This window comes from Alexandromys fortis, unplaced genomic scaffold (genome assembly GCF_014885135.2).
Source record: "Alexandromys fortis isolate MF-2015 unplaced genomic scaffold, M_Fortis_MF-2015_v1.1 scaffold_6, whole genome shotgun sequence".
Lineage (NCBI taxonomy): Eukaryota > Metazoa > Chordata > Mammalia > Rodentia > Cricetidae > Alexandromys > Alexandromys fortis.
The window spans coordinates 13,980,621-14,006,740 of record NW_026067902.1 but is presented as its reverse complement, the minus strand read 5'-3'; the positions used below and the strand labels follow the sequence as shown (position 1 = coordinate 14,006,740).

The 26,120-nt window shown below is 44.0% G+C and overlaps 1 protein-coding gene across 3 annotated transcripts in view; it reads left to right on the top strand.

The window, feature by feature from the left end:
• The window catches only part of Slc12a1 (solute carrier family 12 member 1), a 78,162-nt gene that overhangs the window by 8,558 nt on the left and 43,484 nt on the right, over window positions 1-26,120 (top strand). The window contains exons 3-14 of one of the 3 annotated variants that reach the window (XM_050134454.1): window positions 851-982; window positions 1,125-1,200; window positions 6,327-6,422; window positions 6,881-6,976; window positions 9,382-9,521; window positions 10,586-10,696; window positions 11,498-11,609; window positions 13,954-14,081; window positions 19,233-19,317; window positions 23,884-24,035; window positions 25,152-25,259; window positions 25,565-25,688. In XM_050134454.1, coding sequence (XP_049990411.1) covers window positions 851-982; window positions 1,125-1,200; window positions 6,327-6,422; window positions 6,881-6,976; window positions 9,382-9,521; window positions 10,586-10,696; window positions 11,498-11,609; window positions 13,954-14,081; window positions 19,233-19,317; window positions 23,884-24,035; window positions 25,152-25,259; window positions 25,565-25,688 — 1,360 coding nt within the window. Of the gene's footprint in view, window positions 1-850; window positions 983-1,124; window positions 1,201-4,573; window positions 5,800-6,326; window positions 6,423-6,880; window positions 6,977-9,381; window positions 9,522-10,585; window positions 10,697-11,497; window positions 11,610-13,953; window positions 14,082-19,232; window positions 19,318-23,883; window positions 24,036-25,151; window positions 25,260-25,564; window positions 25,689-26,120 lie in introns of those variants that run through there. The other 2 variants (XM_050134455.1, XM_050134456.1) reach the window with 2 other exon arrangements.

Genomic DNA, 26,120 nt, shown 5'->3' with positions numbered 1-26,120 from the left:
ACATGCAGGCAGGTAAGCATTCATACATATAAAATAAATAAATAAGTTAAATTAATGAAAGTTCTGTTATGGGATGAATAGTTTTGCAGTCACACATGCCGTTAGCCTTCTGTAGACTGCCAGAAGCTGCTCTGTTTGTGTGTGTAGAGAAAACACTTCTTTGGGTTTTACTGTTTACTCTCTTAAAGACGTTGGTTGAACAGTCTATTGCCATTACTTATTTTTAAGAAAAGTTGTAGTTTATTAAGAAACTATTTTAACAGAGTGAGTACTGGCAGAGAAAAGAGGGGAGAGATTGTATTCTCATCTAAAAATTAATTGGAACAGCAATTGAGAAAGAGGGGAAGACGGGGTGGGGGATCATTTTAAGTAACTGAATAAAATGAAGCAGAGGGAAAGAATTCCAGCTTTGCTGCATCCAGGAAGCTAATCACTCTGGTCCTCCAAACACGTGGCACAAAAGACTCATCTGCCTTGCCTTCTGTCTTCCCTTGAGTCCATTGTCTTGTTTTTATCCGTTTGCAACTTATATTCATTTAAGTTTGACCACTTTTATGTTGTTAGTGGTAGGATGGCCCAGGCTCTGCCTACCATCCTACAGCCTTAGCCGTGGTTGGAAATGGCTCATAATGGGGACCCATTGTCTTCCAGGGTAAGAAGCAATAACAACATTATTTGCTGAAGTTATTGAAATACTTTTTTTCCTAGAGTTTTATGGCCACTGTTTTGATTTGGCTTTGAAAGTTTTAAGAAGCTGAATCATTGAGAGAGAGAGAGAGAGAGAGAGAGAGAGAGAGAGAGGCCCTGAACCATTACTGTTTTGCTTTGTGTTTCCTCTGTTAAAATGCAGAATGTGGCCGTGGCCCCTGGCTCAGCCGACAGGGTTGCTAATGGTGATGGAATGCCTGGAGATGAACAAGCAGAAAACAAGGAAGAAGACACAGCTGGAGTTGTGAAGTTTGGATGGGTGAAAGGCGTGCTGGTGAGAAAACTTCTGCTTACAAAGGAGAGCATCTGCCCGGTGATCCGACGGGCTTCACCGGCTATTCATGGACACCAAAGTTACCAAGGGGGTGGGCTGGGCTTGGCTCAGGACCCCTTTCCATCCTCACTTTCATCCACAGGTGAGATGCATGCTGAACATCTGGGGAGTCATGCTCTTTATTCGCCTCTCCTGGATTGTCGGGGAAGCCGGAATCGGTGAGCAATTTCCCCTCCTAAATGATTTTTATGTAAATTGCAAGTTTAATGACAAACTGGGTTCACCATGAAAGCTGCAGAAGATGAAGGTCACAGGAGACATTTACACTTGAGAACTTTTTTTTCCTCTGACAATGCCAGGAAGGAAAGGTGAAACACTAACTCCTGAGAGACTGGAATTTTCCAGTTTGCTCAACGGGGGAATGGTCAAGCAAGTGTTTCTCCCTTCTTATAGAGTTTCATGCATATGGCTGTATGAAGCATATCTATTTCATATAACTAGGGTCATACTTTGGGATATATTGACATTTGCATTTTACTTGCCTCAGTCTGTCCCACTTATAAAGAATGGCAAAGCTTCACTTAGCAAAAACAAATTGTGGGAAAGTACAAAAATGTGCACACAACCACATACGTGACCTGATTCATAAAAATGCCTTGTTGCTGAACATTTTCCAGAGAAAATAACTGTGTTACTGTCAGATACCAGCAGTAAATAGCAAATGCTCACAAACTATTCCCAACTATAAGCTTTAAAAGATAGTTGAAATGACTCTAGTCATTGCAAATGATCACTTACAATGTAGGTAGCCAATTTAAAACAACCGTATTTTTAAAAGTTGTATTATTCCAGGAGTGATGATTTATTGCTTTTCAATAATTTGCCACTTAAAAATTCAGTTTTGCAGAATGTTTTCTTATTAAGAATATAAAATTTATTTGAAAAACTTAGTTGTGTTTTTACCTAAGTTCCTAACTTACTGTGATAAAAATCGACAGTGTTCTGTTCTATGTACTCGAAAAAGAAAGGTTGAGTATTGAGGGGAGACTTAGATGTGAGCATTGGTATGGAGAACACAGGAGCTCAGCTGTGCCTTTCTGTGCTGTTCAGGAAGACATCTTAATTTGTATATGGAAAGTACCTGGTGCTATCTACCCCCTTCAACACACCTTCTGAACCAGCAGTTGACAACTGGACCAGGAAGGCTGCCCTCCAACGAGGAGCACTGAGCCAGCCCCCTCGTTTTTTTCCATGTTTCTCGCTCAACAGCTGCTATGTGCCTGGCAGAAAGGCTGCTTGCTGGTTTGATGATGCGTAGCAAATGAATGCCTACAGCCGCGGGGTCCAAAATAAGTAGATGCCGTTCCACGGAAAATCTGCAGCTTAATATTGCCAAGGCTTTGCTCCGGGCCTTCATGCAAAATTAGGTTTTTAAGGGCAGTTTAGTAACTTATTGAGATCATCAAGACGCAGTTCTTTGTGTGGAGGTGTGAGCACAGACAGCCCAAGGCAAGAGTAATTCTTTCTAATGTATGTATTTAACACCCATATGTTTGGGCGACAATCGGAACTTTAATCAGATCTTACACAACTCTTCACAATCAACCCAGTTTCAGGTTTATTACAAAGGTATAAAGGATCCTCTCTCCGCTAAGCTGCCTGTTTCACTTTTAGACATAGTGTGTCTAAACAAAATTGCTTCGTTTGTACAGTGGAATCACACACACAGTCAGTAGTGATCGCTCTAACCGACATTGGTGACTGGCGTTGTTGGCATTGCTTTTTCTCATGCTCTTTTAAATCTCAGAGCATAGAACGTAGTTAGTAGTAGAAACATCTTATCACCTACATTGTTATAGACTTAAAACTAGTGGAACCAAATGGTCCCATTTGGGTTTTGTATATTGCTTGTTTTTTTTCACCAATTTTGCTGACATTCCTCTCTAGGGTCTGACTAAATTTGTATCATCCTGGATGTCCTGGATCATTTTTGTCAGAACTTTTGAAATCTTCATCTGGCACTTGCCCAAAGTCAGCTTCGTTGTTCCTTTGTTAAGATGATATACAGGTGTTCTAACCATTCCTCTGCATCTTTGAGTTCAGGCCTGCTGGTTTGGGTAACTCTTCTGGGGAGGGGTCCTCTTACTAAGCCTCCTACTCTTTAAAACTCAGTCCCTGGTACCATTTGTTGAGGCATCTTAACACACACACACACACACACACACACACACACAAACTGTCCAGCTGACACTGTGTTCAGCTTACTTCTCTCTATACTAGAGAAGAAAAGACACAAACGCAAGTGTTTTCCTCTTGCTTTAGGCATAGTTTAGGGAAAGAAAATAAGTTATTTATTTTTGAACCCAGAGCCAGGGGATAAGCCAGGAGGAATCTTGTGATTGTAGTTACAGTTCACGGGCAGCCATGCTGGGACTCTGAGTCTGGGCTGCCCTAGTCCTAAAAACGTGGCAGACTGAGCTGATAATGCTGTCCAGTTGTTCCTCTCTTTGGACACCTAGCTGGGGCAGTATCATTTCCAATTAACTCAACATTAGGCAAGGAATTTGGGCGTGGAAACCAAAGCAAGTCACTTCCACTCTGAATTTCACTTTGCAGCTAAAATATTAAAAAAAATGAGTTAATTCTCCCCCTCAACCAATTATTTAAAGAAAAAATCTTGCTGAATGGGCAGATACAAGTTGAGACGGACTAAGGCTAAACTACTCATCTCGCTTCAGGAAGAGCAAGAATTATCTGAAGTGGAATAGAAGACCGCAGAGCTGGGATTCACTTTCAAAGCTTTGAACCTAGCAAATGTGGGCATTTCTAAGAGGCATCCCCAGTACTTCCTGCAGCAGGTCATGAAAGAGCCACGATTTGAGGAATCAGCGAACTGAATGCTCCCTCAGCTGCCATTTACCCTGGGACTTTTCCTTTGTTTGTTTGTTTGTGAGAAAGAAGCAAGCTTCTCAACGTGTTAAAGTAGAAACTGGTGTTCAAACAGGCTACAGAAATGTCCGCAGCACGACAGAGTGAGGTGGGAATTGCTCAGGAGACAGTGATCAGGAAAGAATGGAGTTAGAGAGGGAGTGACGTCATGCAATGCAAACTGGCGAGCCCGTGCAGTGTCTAGGGGGTGCTAAACATTCATCCTCAAACATCCTGAAAATCAAAATAATGTGCGGAGGCTGGGAAGAAACCACCAGCACCGGCAGCCACACAGGAGAAGGGATGCTCCTCATAGCGTCTCTGTCACCTAAAACATACACCTCCTCTCCAAGGGTCTGTGGCGGGGGTGGCGAAGTAGGAATGACTGCCTTATGTGTGGGAGAACACTCAACGTGACAGAGCAGAACACTCGGAGTCACTGAACTCCCCAATCTTATCTCTGAATTCCATATCAGTTTCTCGTGACAGGGGGAGGGGAGTGTAAAAAGTTTCCCTCTGTCTATCTCGGGTTCACAGCCTCATGCTGTAGACAGTCAGACATCACATTCACAAATGAATGTGCTTATTAATGTCTTGTGCAAGCGCGTGGGAGGACGCGGTGGTGGGTGGTGATGCAGAGGGGTGGTGGGAACACTTGAATATCGTCCTAACAAAGGAACAATGAAGCTGCAGGAAGCCTACTAGGCAAAGAGAAGGGAATTTGAGTTTCTAGGGTGGCCAACCGTGGGGAAGGAAAATAGAGAAATTTGCTAGAACAAAAAAAGGACTAATTCAGAAGGTTCCTGGGTTCCCCAAGAATCCTCTGCAGTCTGGTAAGGGCCTGCACGTGTCTCTGGTTGAGCATCAGTCTTTCCAGATAACGGAAGCATGGACGCATTCACATGCGTGTGCTCCTGACCTGGACAAACAGGAAAGTTGAGAGCTTTCCTTGTGCCCGCTTGGTTTATTTTCACTTATGTAATTAAAAAAAAAAAACTTATACCACAGTGATATATTCTAATACATTCTATGCCTTCTATGCCTGCCTAAATGCCCCCCCCCACACACACACACCTGCTGTGAGTATCTTGAAACTAAAAGTATGTAAGCCTCTCCTTTGAATTTGGCCTTTGTCAGTTCCTCCTCATAACCGCTGCCCTTCTGGACCACAATATCCTCAAGGGTGGCGTTTTCATTCTGGTGTGTCTGCGGCTTGCATCTCTCACACTGCCAACCACACAGCTAGACATGCAGAAGGCTTTTCAGAAACGCTGGTATTTATGGGTGTTGTGGGTACACTGAGCGAGCCACCAGTGAGTTCTGCCCTCTGTGCACCACGTCAGCAACTTCACACATCCACTCCTAATGTCACTGCCATTCAGGTGTCAGAAAATAAGTAAATTCTGAGAACGCACCGCAAATAAGTTAATGAACCTAAATTCGGTTCTGTCCGATTTACCCATCTACCCAATGAACAGTTTGCTAATGAAGACTTTTACCAGGAAAGTTAGAATAACCTTCATTTACACTAACAGCTGGAGGCTGTGGGGAACTTCATCAAAGACCAGGTTCATTCTATACATTGACCAACCTCAACTGTTCACTTGGGGGTCGCACAGCTCTGCACGCCCCTAATCTTAACTCCCTTAGTACCTGAATGGCGATTTCATGGCCAGCTTGTTTAATTCAAATGGGATCCTTCAATGACTACCCAGATGTGTTTGCTTTTATGTAAATGACCCCATGAGCTGTTCCACCATTTAATCGCCCGTATTTTTCCTCTCTCAACCGAGGTCTCGGTGTGATTATCATCGGCTTAGCCGTGACAGTGACAGCCATCACTGGTTTATCCACCTCTGCCATCGCCACAAATGGATATGTCAGAGGAGGTAATTAAGGTTGTGAGCCAATTCATCAGGCATAAGGTAAAGGTGACGCAGGCTCCAATAGCTCACCGCTGACCTTTCTGGGGTGTTTTCGAAGGTAATGTGAGTTGCTTCCTTTTCTCCCCCAGGCAAAGGGTGCAAGAAAAATGAAGAAGGATTTAACCTTTGTCAAATCCCAAACTTTCCCATTCAGGTTCCTCTCAAACAAGAGAGAAGGTCAAATGTCATGTTTCCTCTTTCGCGGCTGGGGTAGCTTCTCTCCCAGGACACCGAGAGGAGTCGGCTTTTCCTCTGCAGGACTGTACGTTAGACTGTGTTGACCACTGGATGCCATTCTTCATCATAATGAGTGCTTCTTGGACTTGATCTTTATGCCAGGCATAGCAACCCTACCTTTGTACAAAGAAACCCCACTGGGGCCCAAGGCATGGACCAGAAAAGCTCAATTAAGAGGCAGTAGATGTTGCAGGAGTAGGGACTCCAAGGAAGAAGCATAAAATGTAATATCTTCTGTCTTTCATTGCTGACAGGTCTTGGAGTTCTTATAATTCTTCTTTCCACCATGGTAACCTCTATCACTGGGTTGTCAACTTCTGCAATAGCAACCAACGGGTTTGTTCGTGGAGGTAAAATCTCTAAGATCCCTAACACCCTCATCACATGTTACGGGTAGGCACACGTTTCTATATACTTGGTTGCTGATGGGCACAGGGAAGTGTCGAGGAGCCGAATGCGGACAGCAGCGCGGTGAGTGTAGTTCAAGTCCACCCAGGCCCCGGCTAACAGAATCCTGGCACATTACAGGTCCTGCCTCAGGTGCGCGGAGTCCTTGGGGAAAGCTCTTCTTTTCCAGGTCAGTCTGTACAGTCTTGCTGGTCGTTCACAGGAAATGACTCTTAAAAATGGCAGCAGTTTTAAACACAGTACATTTCAGGCGTCCCCCACAAGGCCGCTGAATGGAACCATTATGTTAGAGCGTTTCAGGTTTCTGCAGTGAGAAGGATCTTCTGTGACTGGCACTTCCTGAAGGAAGGGGTGATCTCTCTCCCTACTGAGTCAAACACCTTTGTTGGGGGTTTTGCAGGTCTGGGAGTCATCATCATCGGCCTGAGCGTAGTGGTGACAACACTCACAGGTATTTCTATGTCTGCTATTTGCACAAACGGAGTAGTTCGAGGAGGTAAGCCACCTGATTTACTTGTGATTATAAACACATCCTGTCTAGAGTTGTCTACTAACTGAGCATGTAGATTTTATGTTGCTAACTGGTCCCTAAGACTTGAAAGAAAACAAAATAAAGCAAAATCCAAACAACAAGGTAAAATTCTTCTCAACTGAAAAAGAAGAGATCTGGAGAAAGGGCTCCTTTGATCCATTTCCTGTGGTGAATCTCAATGGGTGCTCAGCACCAGGGTGAGCTATACTGCTCCCTCCTGGGTCCCCGCAGCCTGGGTGTTCCCCAACATCCCGCCTGACAGTGGTGATTCTCACACAGACAGTACTCCTGCCCCAGCCGTCATGTTCTCCCCAAATACTCTGCTTCTATCACAAAACATCACCAAAAAGAACGTTTAAAAATAAATAAATGAAACAATGAGTTACTGTCAGGTTTTCGGGAGCAGGCAGGCTGGGGTAGAAAACAACGTAGATGAAGTTTTTCCCTGTCCTGATTGCCCTCGCCCTGTTCATCGGGTTCACTAATTTTTGCCTTGGCTGTTTTATCCATGTCTCCCTGCTTAGGACTTTTTGTTGTCAGTGATGGGTTCTGTGGGGAGGGGTTGTTTTTGTATTTTTAAGATTTATTTATTTATTTCTCTTTAATTGTGTGTGTGTGTGTGTGCGCGCGTGCATGTGTGTGTGTGTGTGTGTGTGTGTGTGTGTGTGTGTGGAGGGGGGTATGTTCACATCAGTATGGGAGCTAGAACCCAGAAGACGGCAGTAGAGTTACAGGTGGGTGTGAACTACTTGGATTCTGGGCACTCAAGTCCTCTGCTAAAACAGTACACACTCTCAGCCACTGAGCCACCTCTAGCGTGATTTTGGTGTTTTGAGACAAAGTTTTACTCTGCAGGGCCAGGTTGGCTTTAAGTCCACGACAATCCACTTATCTTAGCCTTCCAAATCCCTTGGTTGCAGGCACAAGTACCACCCCTTCTTACCCCTGCTCCAAGCAAGGCTTTCTAAAACAACCCTAGCCACAGAACCCCTTTTCTCTCAACTTATGTTTTATTCATTGCTTTTTAAAGATTTATCTTATTTTATGTGCATGAGTATTTTGCCTGCATCTATGTGCATGTACCCTGTGTACTTGGTGCCTGAGGCAGTCAGAAGAGGGCATCGGAACAACTGGACCTAAAATTATATATGGTCTTGAGCCGCCACATGGGTGCTGAGAACTGAACCTGGGTCCTCTGCAAGGGCAACAAGTGCTCCTAACCACTGAGCCAATTCTCCAGCCCCTATCTGTCTCTTGTTTTTACTGTTATGCCCATGTAACTGCCCAGCCAATTTGTCGAGCAAAGTTAAGTTTTAAAATTCCAGGGGATTTGCTCTATGTTCCATTTTGAGAACTTACCCACACTGAGCACAGTTTCTCCTCCACAAAAGGGAGTTTGTTCTGAGTTTTCTTGTCCCATGCTGACTTCGCAAAACGCCCATGACCAGCTCCACCTAAGAGGTCATTACAATGTTTAGTTCCCTTATTAGTCCCTTTTTGTGTCAGTCACTGGCCCTAAGCTGTGAAGCGAACCCCTTCGGTTTTCATGTCACGGAAGTGGGTGGCCAATCACAAAGCTGTTCTTCAGTGTTCAGGAAAGAGCATTGGTTCCCAGCACTCCCCCTGCCCTTCTTTCCATCCCACAGCCTTATTGTGGGAATTGACGCGTCATTAGGCTAAACCCGGAAAACAAGCCTGCTTTCCAGAGTGGGTAACACACACCCTGATAGAGATGCTCATTTTACAGATTAGCTACCAGGAAAGTTTATACAAAAGAATGGAAGCCAGAAAATAAAATAAAATAAAAATAAAAAAGGCTCAACCACTTTGTTCTTTTGAGCCAGTGTTTTATGTAGCCCAGGCTAGTCCTCAGTTTACTATAACTGAGGATGACCTTGGAGACCTAACTCTCCTGCCTCTGCCTCCCAGGGCCAGGATAACGGGCTTGTGCCACAGCACCAGAAAAGAACAAGTCTTGCCATCTCATTTTCTACCCTGGTCTGTCAGTTTCTGGAAATTTTGAATTTAAAATTGTACTTGAGTCACACTCTTCATTTGGGTACTCTAAATCAATTTTTTAAAAAGACAAAGCATTTGGGTAAAGCTTGTTGCTATTATTTATTAACTTAGATCAGGATTCTAACTTGGAAGTCTCAACAGATTGAATTTTACTGGCACGTACTTTGCAGACTCCGTACAGCTTATGAGGCAGGTACGCCTGCAGGGCCTCATTATGACGACCCAGGATTTATAGCATGCCTAGGAATCTGTAATACTCTTCGTGGGATGATTAACAGCTGGAGATTAACCATAGGGACTGGAGAGCTCGGCTTCCTCTCCAGGTGACACACGCTGCTTTCTTGTTGCAGGAGGAGCCTACTACCTGATTTCCCGGAGCTTAGGGCCCGAGTTCGGAGGGTCTATAGGCTTGATCTTTGCTTTCGCCAATGCAGTGGCTGTCGCCATGTATGTGGTGGGGTTCGCAGAGACTGTGGTAGATCTCCTTAAGGTAATTAAAGCTCTTCTTTGTACAGACAAACAAAGTAGCTCAGCTTTTCTTCACAGGGCCCTAGGGGATAGTCTCAGGTCAAGATAAAAGAAGGGGAGTTCAGGATCAGGGCAGGAACCCCAAACATAATAAGGTCAGAAGGTCTGGCTTTGACTTCGGCTCTCCCCTTAGCACCTGGGAGACTTTAGGCCAGTCTCCTCTACATCTGAGGCTTCTTTATTTTCTAAAGCGGAACGAGGAGCTAAGTTACTGCTTCATGCATTCCCCAGGAGTTCCGTGCATATCAGATGGGAAGGATGTGAATGGAAAGTGTGTAAAATACAAAGCTTCAGGTAGACGACAGGCACCATTTCCTGTAGGCACACCGCTGATGCTCACAAGGTTTCCAAAGATGAAGGAAGTTCAATCATGGGCTCAACTTGCTGCAGAAAAATGAGGCCTCTCTTAGCTAAGGGCCCAACCCAGGTGCTCTGGGAACAAGGTCTTTAAGCCTGTGTAGTGTGGGAACTCTCACCGTCTCACCTTAGATGCTCTACTGGTGAAAGTATGTCTACGTAGAAATTGTACGAATCAAGGAACATAGTGTGTATTCTTACAGTCTACTCTCTTCAAGAGATGTGTTACTGAGTTTGTGTTCTCTGTTATTAAGTTGAGCAATGCTTATTTTCCAATATTCATATTGGAAATCACCCATTTTTATTCTTCTAAAATTCCCCTTGGCACGTGAAAGTAGCCAGTCCTTCTGCTGAAGTACCACACAAAAGGTGTGGCCATACAGACTTCTGCTCAGTGCTACATTATCTCCCGCATCTGTGGCTAGAAGGAGTTTCTAGCCTTTTTAGGCCCTAGCCTTACCTGTCAAAGGCCTACATCACAGATAAAGTAAAATTAGAATTTTTTTCTATTTTGTCTTCTGGAACTTACAAATACTTCATTTTCTTAATATCCTATATGCCCCCAGGCATTTGTGTACAGTATCCTTTCTTCATGTTGAATATTATTAAAAAAAAAATACTGAGTGCAAAGAACTATCTCTAATCATTTGAGTGATTCCCTCCCCCCAGGAGAGTGATTCAATGATGGTGGATCCGACCAATGACATCCGGATAATTGGCTCCATCACCGTGGTGATTCTCCTAGGAATCTCAGTAGCTGGGATGGAGTGGGAAGCGAAGGTGGGTGTCTCTAAATAACACTGTAACAAGTGCTGGCCAGGCCCTGACTTAGTCACAACAGAAGGAACACCATATTCACAAAGAACAGCTGTCGTTCCTTCATTATAGCAAAAGGCACGAGTACATGCAAGGTGGCCATCGTACCACTAAGTACCTGTAGTCAAACTTTCCTTTGGGCCACCAGCTCACACACAATGGCACTGAGACTTGTTGTTACTTATGAAAGCTTGGCCTTAACTTGGGCTTTTTCCTCACTAGCTCTTATAACTTAAATTAACCTGTTTTATTTATGTGCATTCTGCCTCAGACCTCGGTTATTTCTCCTCTGCACCGTATGCCTGACTTCTTCAGTGTCTCGCTGGCATCCCTCGTGTGCCGAGATTCATCCCGAGTTCCTCTCTCTGCCCAGAAGTCCCACCTATTCTCTCCTGCCTACCTATTAGCCATTCGGTTCTTTATTAAACCAATCACGGGGACACATTGGCACACAGTATAAACCAATATTCCGCAACAATACCAAGTCTGGTCAAGACTTGATCATATGAGTCAGGTCATAGGGCCACGTTTTACCTTGCTTGCTGCCAATGTGGTGACACAGCCAGCAAGGTTGACACGTCTTCATGTACAGCTCCTGTCCAGACCAGCAGCGCTGCATACTGGAAATCCAGGTCTCATCCTCAAGACCTGAACAGGGAAGAGGGCAATATATTAAGCTTCAACTGTGCAGCGAGAGCGTCCAGATGTGAAGCTAGTTTACATTGTTGTTGCTTCTAACTCGGTCCCTTTCCTGTGGTGTCACAGGCCCAGGTGATTCTCCTGGTTATTCTTCTCATTGCCATTGCAAACTTCTTCATTGGAACCGTCATTCCATCCAACAACGAGAAGAAATCTAGAGGCTTCTTCAACTACCAAGGTAAGTGGGGCCAATCAGTCCCTTCTCAGTTAATGGGCCTACGCTGTTCTCCCCATTGCTACCTCTCTCACCCATCCCCAGCCACGAGGATTCCAATGTAGCCTAGGAAAGGCCTGAAGTTGGATTCAGGGGACCCATGGTGGGGTTTCAACACTTGCGTATCAGCTGAGCGGGTTATACAAATCCTGTTTGAATCTCAGATTTTCCCATTAAATTAATGATGACAACTTCCTGAGGAAACTTTAAAAAGTAGATATGGAGGGTACTTAAAATTTAAAAGCAAATTTGAGAAGTCAGTCTTTTTCGGTTGAAGATGAGAAGGTCTCTTGTAAATCCTTGAATACTGGGCTATCACTAGATGGCTAGACAATAGGAATAGAAGCTACATGTAGGGAATGAGAACCGGGAGCTGGGAAAGATAATCAGCCTCTGCTGAACAGTAGCGTCAAATCAAGTCCTCTGTCTTCCTGGGAGACTCTGTAGCACCCAGCCCTGCTGGGACATAACCTGCTGCGGTCACTGTCAACCTTGCAAGCTGAGTTAGAAGACTGCTCAGCCCTCCCCAATAGCTCATAAGCGTCTGTACATGTAGTTCCAGGGGATCCAGCACCCTCTTCTGGCCTCTGTAGGCACCAGGCAGGCAAACAGTATAGATACATACATACATACATACATACAAAGCTAAACACACACTTGAAAGAAATGATGGGTGAATTACTTGTGTATCTCCTTGTGGTAACATCACAGTGTACAAATTTGACTTTTCTCTCCCAGTTCTTCTTCTTCTACCTTCTTATTTTCTACCCTAGATTACTCAATACACAGCTAAGGCTCTAAAAAATATCAATTGCTCAATTACATATTCGGTTATCATTACCTGTGACCCCCTCATCATTTTTAAAACCAGGTCTTTATTGTGGTTCTTTCATTTGCTTTGGGTTTTACTGTTCTTTCTTTTCTACCTTTTCCCCTACTTTATATCTTCTGATGTTTTCAACTCTCCCCCCCCTTTCTCATCCCAGATTCCTTTCATTGTTTGGTTTCTTTCTCTTTCTCTTTCTTTCTGCCTTTTCTCTAGAAGGCTTTCTTTTCATTTAAGTGATTTGGTGACAGCCTACAGAACAGGACAGGACAGTATTGCTCTAAGAACAAAGCAACTCACCATATTCTTATTCTTAGAAAATTTGGTATAAGGACCTAAGATCCAAACTCTGAGAGGAAGAACAAAGAGAGCAGAACAGTAGAAACAAGTCTACTATGCAGCCCGCCTCAAATGGGTCTCTTAAGGCTTGTCAAAGGCCTGAAAAAGCTGTTTAAAGATACATATGTGTGAGAACGTGGTCATGAGGGGGGCATGTGAACATATGTTCTATATTTGGAGGTTACTAACATGTTTCTGCAAAAAAAATTCTTGGCAATATTTATCTGTTTTTATATATTTTTAAAAAATATTTATTTATTTATTTGTTTGTTTGTTTATTTATTTATTATGTATACAATATCCTGTCTGTATGCCTGAAGGCCAGAAGAGGGCGCCAGACCTCTTTACAGATGGTTGTGAGCCACCTTGTGGTTGCTGGGAATTGAACTCAGGACCTTCGGAAGAGCAGGCAACGCTCTTAACCTCTGAGCCATCTCTCCAGCCCTGTTTTTATATTTTTTAATTAAAAAATTTTATACAATATATTCTGATCATAGTTTTTCTCCCCCACAACTCCTCCTTAATCCTCCCCATCTCCCCACCCACCCAACTCCATGCCTTTTCTTTCTTACTCTCCTTAGAAAACAGATAAATAAACAAACAAAATAAAAAAGTAAAAACAAAGAACAAAAAACATAAACTCACACAAAAACAAAACCCATAAAGCACAAAATCAGAAACCCGTAATAGATAAGCAAAAGAACTGCAAGATGAAAAAGAAAGAGAAAATGTTCAAATAAAGCAATATGAGACAAAAGTCTGCAAAAATACCCTTGAGTTTGTTTTTGTATTGACCAGTTACTGTTTGGCTTGTATACCCAGTGAGACCCCCAATGAAAGAGACTAATTTTTCCTTCTGCAAGAATTCCTTATTGCTTTTTCCCATTTCTTCTATATTCAAAGAAGACAAGCAAGCTTGGTCTCTAATGACCTTCCCAGAGCTCTGTCGAGAGATCTAAGACCTAAACGTGTATGTAAAATGATAGGCACCTTGGTGCTCGGAGAAGAGTAACCAACAGTTTCAGGTTCACTCTGCTCCCATTCTAAAGATCCATTTTCATTTAGAAACACAGAAGTCAAGAACGTAAGCTTCTACAGTGTGCAAAACCCAGCAAGGTGATGCTCCTCTCGCTTGCATTTCAGCATCCATATTTGCAGAAAACTTTGGGCCAAGCTTCACGAAGGGTGAAGGCTTCTTCTCTGTCTTTGCCATCTTTTTCCCCGCTGCCACCGGGATCCTTGCTGGTGCCAACATCTCTGGAGACCTGGAGGTATGCAGTTTCCTCTGCTTTGTAGCCTTGGTGGTGGGAGAGCAGTTGTTGGCAGCATGAGAAGCTGTGCAGACTCAATATGACTTAGATCCCAGAGACACAAGAATGAAGGTTTCTGGATGATTTCTTTGATATTCTCTCTCTCTCTCTCTCTCTCTCTCTCTCTCTCTCTCTCTCTCTCTCTCTCCCCCCCCCCCTTTAATTTTAAATCTAAGCTCTTGACAATACAGTATAATTCCAAAACCCACATTCAGTGACATCCAAAGGCAGAGTATACTCATGAGAAGTTATTTTTCAATAAAATAGATTGACTTACTTTCAGAATCACCCTTTCCCTTTAAAAATCATCATGACTAGGAATACAAGACATTTGCGGAAAAACAAAACCAAATCCATAATAGCAAACAGTCATGTGACCACTTGGTCCTCAGTTCACAGCATTCCCCATCAACTGCCATGGGGATCATTGACTTAACTATGGATGGGATTTCAGTATTGTAAGAAGGATCATGGCCAAAACAAGATCAGACTTTGTGCTTCTGAACATGCATAGGCCATCCAACAAAATTAGAACATCCACCTCCAAAGACAGCCCAGGGACTCAGAGAAACCTCTCCTCTTTCAAGTCTACCTTGGGTGGGGCTCATCCTTATCTTCAAGGCCCTGGGTGATTAATCACTTCCTGGTTCATGCTCTACCTCTTTCTGTTGACATTCCATTGGTCTGGATTTTGGCTCATGTCCTTACCTAGCTTCAAAGGACTCTATGAAATGCTTACCGGAGTAGGGCAGCCATATACCCCAATAAAGGCTGAGGCATTCCAATAGTACAAGAAGGTATTAGAGGACAATAAAAGTCTCCTTCATAAGACAGACAACGGTTTTACCTCACAAACACAAAAAGAAGATGCAAATCTTATCTCAATGCATTCATAATCAACATCAGAGGTGAGTATTTGCAAAACTCATCGGGAGATAAGTATTAAATAAAAAACATGCCGGGGTCAATGGGTGGGGAAATAAAAATACTGAACAAATAGTTGTTGGGCTGATCAGAGTTAACTTGGGAAGCAAAGGCTAGAAGTTGGCTTTTGGAGAGGAACAAGGTAAGTCTGGCCAAGGAAGCAAGCAGAGTCTGGCATGAGAAACCTGAGGACAGCAGGGAGTCTCTTACAGGTTAAACGGAGGAAAAACTGAGGAGGCTGAAGAGCCTCACAAGGTTCACAGGAAAGGAAGTGGCTGCAGATGCTCACTATGGGGCATGAAACTCTGAGGACGTGGCAACTTGGCCTTGATCTTCAGAGAAAGCGTGGTTGGAATAGACGCTGACTGAGCTGAGTACTTAGATTTGTTATGCTAGTGACCACACTGCCAAGGTAAATTCTTGAGCAGACAACAGCAGGGAAAGGTCATGCCAAAGCTCAAAAGGTCACAAACCTGCGCCAGCTGCTTCAGCTCCTCTCCTCGCTGAATGAGATCTCGTTACGAACTCCTGTTTTATCACTAAGTAGGAAAATATCAGAGGTCACTGATTTAAGCTTCCGGAAGCTACAGGCAGGTTTTTAAATTGGAAAATAATGTGCTTTCTTTAGACTCCTTAAAAACAAGGTGCTTAGTCAATTCCTCTTACTTAATGTCTGAACGAAGGCCTGGCAGGAGACAGAGGTTAAAGCTCTGCCTTTGTTAGAGCTAGAAGCAATGGAAAGAATTCTTTTACTAAACCACAGTAAGAAAGCATCATAGGTCACAGCTAAATGCAAGCAATGCCTTTTGATGTGTCTACATCAGTTCTATCCGATTCTGGTCTTTAGCACTGGTTTCGCCTCACTGAATCGATTTCACAGCATAGTAGATGAGGAAGAGGAGGCTCAGGCTCAGCTAATGGGGTTGAAACAGAAGTAGGACATGGCAAGTTGTCTGGGAGGCAGAGGGAGTCTGGAGCTCTAGGAAGGAAGACAGGACTAGAAGCTGCTGCATGGGCGAACTCACCCAGGTAGGTGCAAGAGGAAGGCAAGGAAGCTAAGGAAGCACTCAGGGGAGTGTGGGCACCCAGATCATTATTGTAGAAAAGGGGGGAGGGAGGAGAAAGAGAGAGAGACAGAGACAGGGAGACAGAGACAGAGAGACAGAGAAACTGCTTAGTGGATGGGGAAACCAACAGCCCTTAGGCCCAGGAAAAAGGGAAGCGAAAAGAGAAATTGTCTAGGATGTCAGAACATAGTTAAAAGCCAGAGTGGTCAGACATGTTAGCTCCCAAAGATGAAATATTCTGGAAAACGGCAAGGAAATTGCTGTATCCATAATTTTATTTCTCTCTGAGGATGAAACCCAAGATAATTATAATAATATTAACCATAGTTGAGTCAGTTCGCTTTAGGAAGTGTTGTTTATAGAATGTAGGGAGATGCAGATGAGAACTCAGCTTCCAGCCTCAGCATCCTTCTCAGGATGGCCTCCGCACTGCAGGGAAGAACCACCAGGACAGCATAACGGATGCGGATCCCATCCTGAGCGGTCTGTATGGAACAGCAATAACATGGCAAGAACTGTCCTGAAAATTGGGATCTGGAAGAAGATCTGAGAAATATTTCTGAGATGCCAAAAATTAGGAAGTGGTTGTTAGACCCCCAAAAAGTGGAAACCTAATTGATGACTTATATTCTGTCCTGGCTAGGGGGTCACTTTTACTGACAGGAAGGAGAAACAGCTTGGATTTGGGGTTAATTCTGGAGGAGGGGGGAAACTTAAGAATGTGTCAAATTGCCGAGCTCCCTCTGTCGGGAGCAGAACCGAACAATTCCATTTTATACAGGATCACACATCAATACGCTGACATCATACGCTACCCATTAGTGCCTTAGCGTCAAGTTGACCCTCATGTCACGTGGCCTCGGCAGCTTAAGAGCTTGCAGTGGGCAGCTGCAGGGGAGCGCTGTCTTCAGGTCTGTGTCACAGGCTGCCTTCTACCTTCTACCTCCTATTCCATCACGCTCCAGTTAGATGGTTACAACTTAAGCCAGATCCCATGAAATTTTTGTGAGGTGTGTGCCTGCTTGTGTTCACCTTGGGAGGTGTGTGTGCGCGCGCATGCGTTTGTGTGTGTGTGTGTGTGTGTGTGCTTCTGAAGGCCAGAGGTCAAAATCAGGCCATTCCTCAGGACACTTGGTTTGGTTTGGTTTGGTTTGGTTTGGTTTGGTGAAAGTCTCTCACTGGAAACGAGTCATCAATGAGGCCAGAGTGGCTACCCAGTGAACTCCAGGCCTCCACCTGCCTCACCTCCCCAGTGCTGGGATCATAAGTGTGTCCCACATTTTTCTTTTCTAAACATGGATTTTAGGAATTGAACTCAGACCCTCATGCTTTCGCAGCAGACACTTTACTGAGCCACCTCCCAGTTCCCAATAAGTTCTTCAGCAATAGCTAAAAGGTAAAAAAACAAACAAAACCCAGTAATTCGATTAAGAAGGGCCCATTTCAGCCCCACTGCTCTCGTCCCCCTCCCCGGAGCTGCTGTATTGCACACACCTGTACATTTGCTGTGGCGTCAGTAGTATGGAAGGAAGAGGCTGGGTACAACTGTACGAGCAAAACCCCAATATGCGGATGTTCCTGGACGAATTCGAGCATAGGGATTAGTGGCTGCACAGAGCTGGTTACACCCAGGTGTGGTGTGTGTTTGCTTGGCTAAGACATGATCTCCAGAGGTTGGGTTGTGTCTGCAGTCACCAAGTGTGACCTTCTCAATGGACTTGATCATCATATTTAGGTTTAGAAAAAAACAAGTCCTTAATCTTCATTTACCTGCATTGATTTCTCATGTGTATTGATGAGACTTGTGTCCTCCAGCTGGGAGACCAGTGCCTACTGGAATTGTACTTTTCTCTGCTCAGTATTTATTGACTCTTTCTGAATGCCAGACAACTGCCTACATAAGAAAAGCACGCCTCAAATTATCTGTTTAATAATTTCTTACATTGAATTAAATATAATCCAATGTGCTGCTTGGAAGTCAGTTTGATATAATTTAGCAGTTCCTTTCAAAACCAGGTATAACATGGTGAACTAAGTATCATCTGGACTCAATTCGGCGTGTGCATATACATTCGTAAGCAAGAGAAAAGGCCATTTTCTGGTACAGGGCTGACCTTACCTCTTTACCGAGCTTACTTGAGGAAATGAAGACTTTAGAGAGACTGGAGAACTTACTAGATGATCCTTTTTGCTCAGTCAGATCGGTGGTTTTGTTTTTGTTTGTTTGTTTGTTTTAATTAAAAACAAGCCTAAACTCAGGATAAAAAACATGTGCCCAGATACTGTCAACATGCCAGCTTTGTTTGTGTCTGATGCTTCTACATACAATTCACATGGAGAGAGAACTAGCTGTTCATTTCTGTAACTTCTCTCTTCAGCACTGAGGTTTGGCTTGTTTGGTCTTTTTTTTTTAAATTTTTTTTATTGTTTTAACAGTTGGGTTTTTGTTTATTAAAAATAGAACCACTTTTCTCTTTTCCTTTTTTTTTTTGAAAATGAAAAGAGACTTTTTTTCATGCAGTAGGTTCTGATTACAGTTTCCCATCCTCTGCTCCTCCCAGTTCCTCCCCACCAGATCCACTCCCTTGTCTGTCTCTCCTTAGAAAACAAACAGGCACCTAAGACACAATAATAAAATGACGTATAACACAATAAGATAAAAGAAAAGCAAACAAATAAAGGCCAAAAATAACCAAACAAGAAAAAGAACCAAAGATGTAAGGGGGGGAAAAGCCTGACTTATCATGAGACAAAGACCCTCCAACGATGCCTTGAGCTTGTTTTCTGTTGACATGGAGCCTACCCTTACGAGTGGTTTGTTTCCCCAGGGAGACTCCCTTGGAGAAAGCCAATTTCTCATTTGCACATGGTTTTCAATTGGGAACAGCTTCTGGGTTAGGGAGGCAGGCCTGTGTCCACTTCTCCTTTCAGCTCTGGGACCCCATCGGCTAGAGACTGGGGCAAGCGTTGGGAGTTCATACGCAGCACCACGTTGAATAGCCCATCGTTCACTCCGGAGACTCCGCCCGGAGACTCTTCACCTCCCCATTGCTAGGCAGTTTCTTTAGAGCTCGCCTTAGGAAGCATGGTTTAATATTTTCCCCTCTGCATGTTTTCACAGGACCCCCAGGATGCCATCCCCAGAGGGACCATGCTGGCCATTTTCATCACCACTGTTGCCTACATAGGTGTTGCTATCTGTGTAGGTAAGGAAAACATCCCTGATGTCAGAATGTCAGGGAGCCCAGGGTTGTGTGTGTGTGTGTGTGTGTGTGTGTGTGTGTGTGTGTGTGTAATGGCTGCCAATGGAGCCTACGTAAGTAGAAAGTCTTGTTTTGTCTTTACAGCGGCAATTTTTGGTACTTAATAGTTTGTGTCTTTGGGAGCCGTTGTTGCAATGAAAGTACAATGCAGACATCTTCAGATCAGTGACTTTTTGTGTATAAAGTCAAGAGTATATCTGGGTCTTACATTAACTCTATATTCAGTTTCTTAGGGAATATTCATACTGGTTTCCAAAGGAGCTACACAAGTTTACATTCCCATCAATAATAACCATATTTCCCCATATCCCCACCAATGTATGTTGTCCTTTATTTTTATCTAAATTTAGTTTATTTTTTATATTAAAGTATAATTAGATCATTACCCCTTCCCTTTTTTGTATGATATCCCTTTAAGCATCTTCTGCAGTGTGAGCTTGGCACACATCATTGCCATAGTATGTACCTGCCTTAGGGGCCCTTATTTCTCCATCAATTCTAAAAGGTAATTTTGCTGTATCTAGCCATCGTGGCTGACAGTTATTTGCTTTGGGTACTTGTATATCTCATTCCAAGCGTTCTTGGCTTTGAGGGTGGCCTGTGAGATGCCTGGTGCCATTCTGCTGTTTTTGCCTTTGTAGATGAGTTGCCATTTTCTCCCTACAGCTTTTAAGATGGTTTTCTTTTCTCCGTATTTTTGACATTTTTACATCACAAAGCTTCTTCTCTCGTCGTGTCTGTTTGGAATTCTCAATACTTCCGGTGCTTGGATATTGGTGTCTTTCCCTGATTTGGAGAATGAATTTCTGGTATAATTCAGTAGATTCTTGATGTATTCAGTGCTGGCCTCTTTCTTCTGTGTTGAGGATTCTGTGCTTTAGAGTCTCAGAGTGCTTAGATGCTTGTTTGCCACTGGCATTTCCTGTGCTGATATCTGGGCGCCATGCTCCATCGCCCCCATCCTCCGTCTCTGACATTCTTCCTTCTGCTTGTCAGGTTTCTTGGTGACCGGTCCTGCTGTGCTTTTTATTTGATTCAGTGAGTTTTTCATTTTCAATGCTTCTGGGTTTTGTTTTTGTTTTGTTTTGTTTTGCTTTTCAAAAATCTTTGTTTCCTTGCTGAGTTTTCTGTGTTGTCAACTTTTTGGCCTGTATTGCTGATCTTCATTTTGCTGACTTTTTTTTTTTTCTTAGTTGTTGATGCTCCTCTCTATGGCCTGGATCAAATTCATCTGTTTGTTTGTATCTTCTTTTAGGTTGTTAATCATTTTTACCAGAAAACTGAAATCGTCACGTTGCATTTTACATATCTCTGTATCTTTGGGTTTCGCATTCATGGAGTTACAATCTCTTGTAAGAGTCATACTGTGGACTTTTTGAAGTTTCTTATGTTTGTTGTGGTTAGTGCATCTCTTGGTTTAGATGTCTGGATTTTTTTTTGAGGGGGAGGACTTTCTTATTTGGTTACTTACTCTTTCAGTCTCAGTCCCCGCCACCAATCAAAGAGGGAACAAAACTCTGTTCCCGCAATAACATCAAAGCACACGAGACACAGATCAGTTACAGCCACTAATACATCACCAGTGACTGTGGGCTGAGAATGATATTATCTCGGATATAAGTAAAGTGAGAAATAAATGAGATACAGGAAGAGGAGGAGAAAGATAAGAAAAATACAGAAGTGAGGTGTGACAGCTAAGAGGAAAAGAAGGGAGTGGAGAAAAGAGCAGAAAGGAAAATAGAAAAAGGTTAAAGGAATAAATATTTCCCGATTATGAAAAAGGTCAAAAACAAATTTGAATAAATATAATAAAGAGGATAAAAATTTAAAAACCATAGTGTATTAATAGCAGAAAGGAAAATAGAAAAAGGTTAAAGGAATAAATATTTCCCGATTATGAAAAAGGTCAAAAACAAATTTGAATAAATATAATAAAGAGGATAAAAATTTAAAAACCATAGTGTATTAATATTAAAAAAAAAGTCTGGGCAGGAGAGATTCTAGGTAGGTATTAAGAGCACATGCTACCCTTGCAGAGGACCCAGGTTCCGTTCCCAGCACCCACGTTTGGTGGCTCAGAACAACCTGTAACTCCAGCTCCAGGAGATCCAATGCCTGTGGCCGCAGTGAGCACCCACACTCATAAGTACATACCCCCACATGGACATACACAGACACATGATTGAAAATATAAACCTTTTTTAAAAGAAAGGAACCAATAAAGAAAATTCAAAATACGATAAAATGTAGAGAGGTGGCAGGGGTAGGGGAGGGAGAGAGAAGGGCCAGAAAAGAAACAAAGAAGGGAAAAAAATTGCCTCAAAGTGAGGATTAAAAATGCATAAAATAAGATTAATGTATGAAGAAAAATCAGTACAAATACTAAAAGGTGTCAAAAGATATAATACAGTGAAGAGCCTGCTAAGTATGTGGGACAGAAAGAATAGGGGAGAATGATGTCAGAATGGCTCCTGTCTGGGTCTTCAGAGCTGAAGCTCTGGTTACAAGCAGTGGGGGAGGGCAGTCAGCTGAATGTGGGCTCTCATCTCTCCTCTGGTTTATACCACTGCCTGGTCTGTACTGGGCAAACGCACGGTGCCTGCCAGAGCTCACTGCACTGCGGCTGGTCTCCTCCGTAGGGCACCAGGGGCCTCTGCTGGCCTCTCCGTGTCCCTTTGTGAGCTGGACAGGGTCTCTCATTTTCCTGAGACTCCCAGGTCATAGACCTGATGTGCCTGTTCCAGAGGAAGGCTGTGGGAATGTGGGAGCTACCACAGCACCAAGATGGGTACACGTGGAGGGCCTGACTTGGCCTACCAAGTGTTAATAACCCACTGGAGGTTGCACCCCTAGAATTTCTGAGTTCTTGGGCTGTAGAACAGTGGACCACAGTCATCTCTAGAATTTCATCTACCTGTAAGCTTCAGGCTCAGAGACAGCACATGCCAGGCTTGATGAGATCTCTCCCTGGCCGCCTGTACCTTTCAGCACATCCATGTCCAGCTCTCCGCTCCCCACAACCACCACCCTGGTTCTTCTTCACCAAAGTGTTATGACAGACCCAAGGGAGGATCCCCAAGATGCCTCCCAACCCCCACTACCCTGAGTCCCATTGACTAAACAGGATCTCTCTCACCAATGTTGCCTCTTCAGCTGGAGAGATCACCGCCTCTCCAAATATTACAACTGGATTTAAGCTCATGAGGACTTTGACTTGTGCTGGGGGTGGAATTGCCTGACCCTCACCTAGCTTATCTTTGGGAAGTGGCTTCTGAATTCCATGACCCAGCCAGGGAACTGCACAGGTGAGGCTCTGCTAGCCTGATGGAGCGGGACATCCCTGTTCAACATTTTTTCCTTTCCTTCCTTCATGGATTTCCAAAGCCTTGTCTATATTTCTGTTTGGGATGAAGCCTAATATTTTTTTTATTCTGTCTTAACTAGTGCTCACATAGGCAGAAACTATGCAAATGTCTTACTGGGAGGTGCTATCTTTATTATTAAAGCAATTAAAATGATATATATTTGACCTGAACAAGGAGGACACCGATAGACATGCTAGCATGGACAGGGTGCGGGAAAGCCCAGGAAATCTCAGCCTCACACCGAGAACTATAGGGAAGTAAGGAATGCTGAGAGCAGAAGAGACAGTCTTCCCCAGGGGAAAGCACAGCAATTCATGATTGAAGGCCAGCTCTGAAAACATACAGGCAAACAGCATACAGACTAAGTACACGATTCATGTGTTTAGAAGCACACACACACACACACACACACACACACACCAATTAAACAACAAAAAAAAAAAAAGAGGCCATGAGTTTGAAAGAACAAGACAGGTGGATATGTGAGAAGGTTTGGGGGAAGGACAGAGAAGGGGAGAAATTATATAATTACATTATAATCTCAAAAAAAAAGCTTTTAAAATTACATCTAAAGTAGGGTTATTGCTCTGCTTTCTAAAATGTATGCAAAGAATTAGTTGAAAAACGAGGCCTCATTCTCTTGGTTATTAGATTCCTTAGTGCCTTGCCTCGGTCTCCTCTTGGGTAATGAGAATTATTAAAAATCATGTGGTCAGTAAGAAACTGAGCAAGGTATGAGCTGTGTGCATGTTAGGCCAAAGCACCGCACATTTTAGGAGATCAGAAAATAAGACAGCATCTCGGCGCCCAGGACTCCTATAAGAGAGCCTCAGGGGTGAGGACCACCCATGACAGTGTGATCCACAGCTTGTAAAAGTCAGGGTGTTCGAAGGACTCAGAGGCTGGGAGCTCCAACGACCACAGCTCAAGAATTGACAGTCGGCACAGGCCCTGGAAATATACGTTCAGACTCAGTGCCAGCCAAGCATGGCTTAGAACGAAGCCAGAATGGGGAGAGGACGTGGCTCAGGGCTTTAGCTCAAGGTTAGTGCTTGCATCACAAGCTCAAAGCCCTTGGTGCTGTCCCTAGCACTGAAAAGGAGCTAGGAAGGAAAGAAATGACAGACGAACATTGTTTCCTCAGCGGCGTGTGTGGTCAGAGACGCCACTGGAAGCATAAACGACACCATCGTTTCTGGGATGAACTGCAACGGGTCCGCAGCCTGCGAACTGGGCTACGACTTCTCAAGATGTCAGCATGAACCTTGTCAGTACGGGCTGATGAACAATTTTCAGGTGTGAACTTTGAGGAGGGAGTTTATTGCTATTGTCTGCATTTTCTGAATATCATGTCTAGAGAGGCTTCTGGATCATCAGTTGATTACATATTGATTTATTTGAATTACATGTGGGGGAGAAAGGAACCACGCAGGTGTGAGGTGGTAGCCGTATCTGTTTTCCAGGCACTGTGGTAAGGAGACAAATACCAGTGTGAGTTGTGTCGCCAGGAGGGAGCACCATGGTGTTCCCTAGCTTTCAGTCAACTCCGTGAGATACTGTGCTGGGAAACAGAGGCTAGCTGGCCCTCGGGATTCATTTTGTGTACAGGTGTTAGATTAGAGAAACCTAAGGCAGCCGCCCCACATGGCCAAGAGACACGGCAAGGAGAGATTGTGAGTGAGAAACTGGGGCAAAAATGAGGGCCACGCGGCAGGGGGAAGTACAGAACTTGAGACATACTAATTGTCATCCTACATGATAGGTAAAGAGAGGAAGAGGCAAACAGACTGTGACGTCTGCGTCCATCTAATCCTAACAACCAGCACAGAGACGTCATCTCAGCCAAAATCGTTATTCCAAAGTATGACTCACGCTGATAGGATCCTCATAAACATGTAAAACCTGTTCCCAGGAATCATATTGGTCCCGGTCCTATTCTCATTGCTGTTCTGGGGACATCACGAGCATCTCGATTATGTCAAACAGTAACGTTAGGTTTAAAGAGCGCAGGAAAAGCAAAGGTTTAGAAACTCTTTGGTAGAAGGAAAACCGATGAGTTAAAAAGAGTGAAGGCAGGCGAGCCAGCTGTCCTCACAGGGGCTCACCGCTCACCACTACCCGCTGTGGGTAGAGCTTCCTCCCACCCGAGCTACAGAGAGCACACGGAGGTGCTGTGAATGTCCTTGAAAGCATCCCCTTCCTTAGCTTTTCCAGGGTTTTCTAAAGATTTTGTGGTGGGTGTCTAGTATGTGGTAGATAAAAGAAGAGGTCATTCTACCTTAGAAAGAAGTATTACAAATTTAAGAGTGGGGGAGCATTGGTTTATAAGGGTGAGAAGTGGAGAAGGAAAAAACGTCTTGGAGAACAATTAACTTTCAAACTGCCTTATTGGAAGCCCTCTCTCTTCTCAAGGTCATGAGCATGGTGTCAGGGTTTGGCCCCCTCATCACCGCGGGGATCTTTTCAGCAACACTCTCCTCGGCCCTGGCCTCCCTCGTCAGTGCGCCCAAAGTCTTCCAGGTAATGCAGCCACGGGGGGGCGCTGTCTCCACTGCCTGCGAAACTAGCTGGAATAGCGGTTCCCGCCAGCCATCACTTTCCATCATTTTCTGCAACTGTTAATGTTTGCATCTGGCTCAAGTGCCGTGTCTGCCACATAGTCGAGATCGATTCCGATAATATAAAGAATGATGGGCCGCGGTGTTAACTTGCGCCTCGCATTGCGCCTCGCTTAATCTTTCCCAAATCTTCTTTTCTGAATCACCTAGAGAAAATGACTGTGCATAGACAGAAATGACAAATGTCTTCTCCTTTTTTCCCATTAGGCCCTGTGCAAGGACAACATCTTCAAAGGACTGCAGTTCTTCGCGAAGGGCTATGGGAAAAACAACGAGCCCCTGAGAGGATACCTCCTCACTTTTGTGATCGCCATGGCATTCATTCTCATCGGTGTGTAGTTTTCGTGTGCTATAGAAAGCCGAAAAGTCTTCTTGTGACTCAGGCTTTTGCTGCTGGCTTGAGAAATTAGCTGGTTTGTATAATAAGCTGTTTGTCTGAGAAGGAAATGAGAAATCCTTATGTGAAGAGGGCATTTGTGGGGGAGGGGGGCTCTAGGGCTTCTGTCTGTTCTCTGAATCCTAGGAGCCCGGCTAGCCAAGCCCAACTGAGCCCTTCCTCCCATTCAACATGTCCTAACCATGAGACCCTGCCACCTCCCCTCCCTGCTCTATGCACTAGCCAGACAGCTCCAAGCTGGCAAGCTGAATCATCTGCACCAGTGTTTCTACAAATGTAGCTCCTTGACCATGCACTCAGAGTCACTGGGGTGTCTCTGAAAGCCCAGATTTTGCAGACCCAACCCCAGGGCTGATGAGTTGGAAT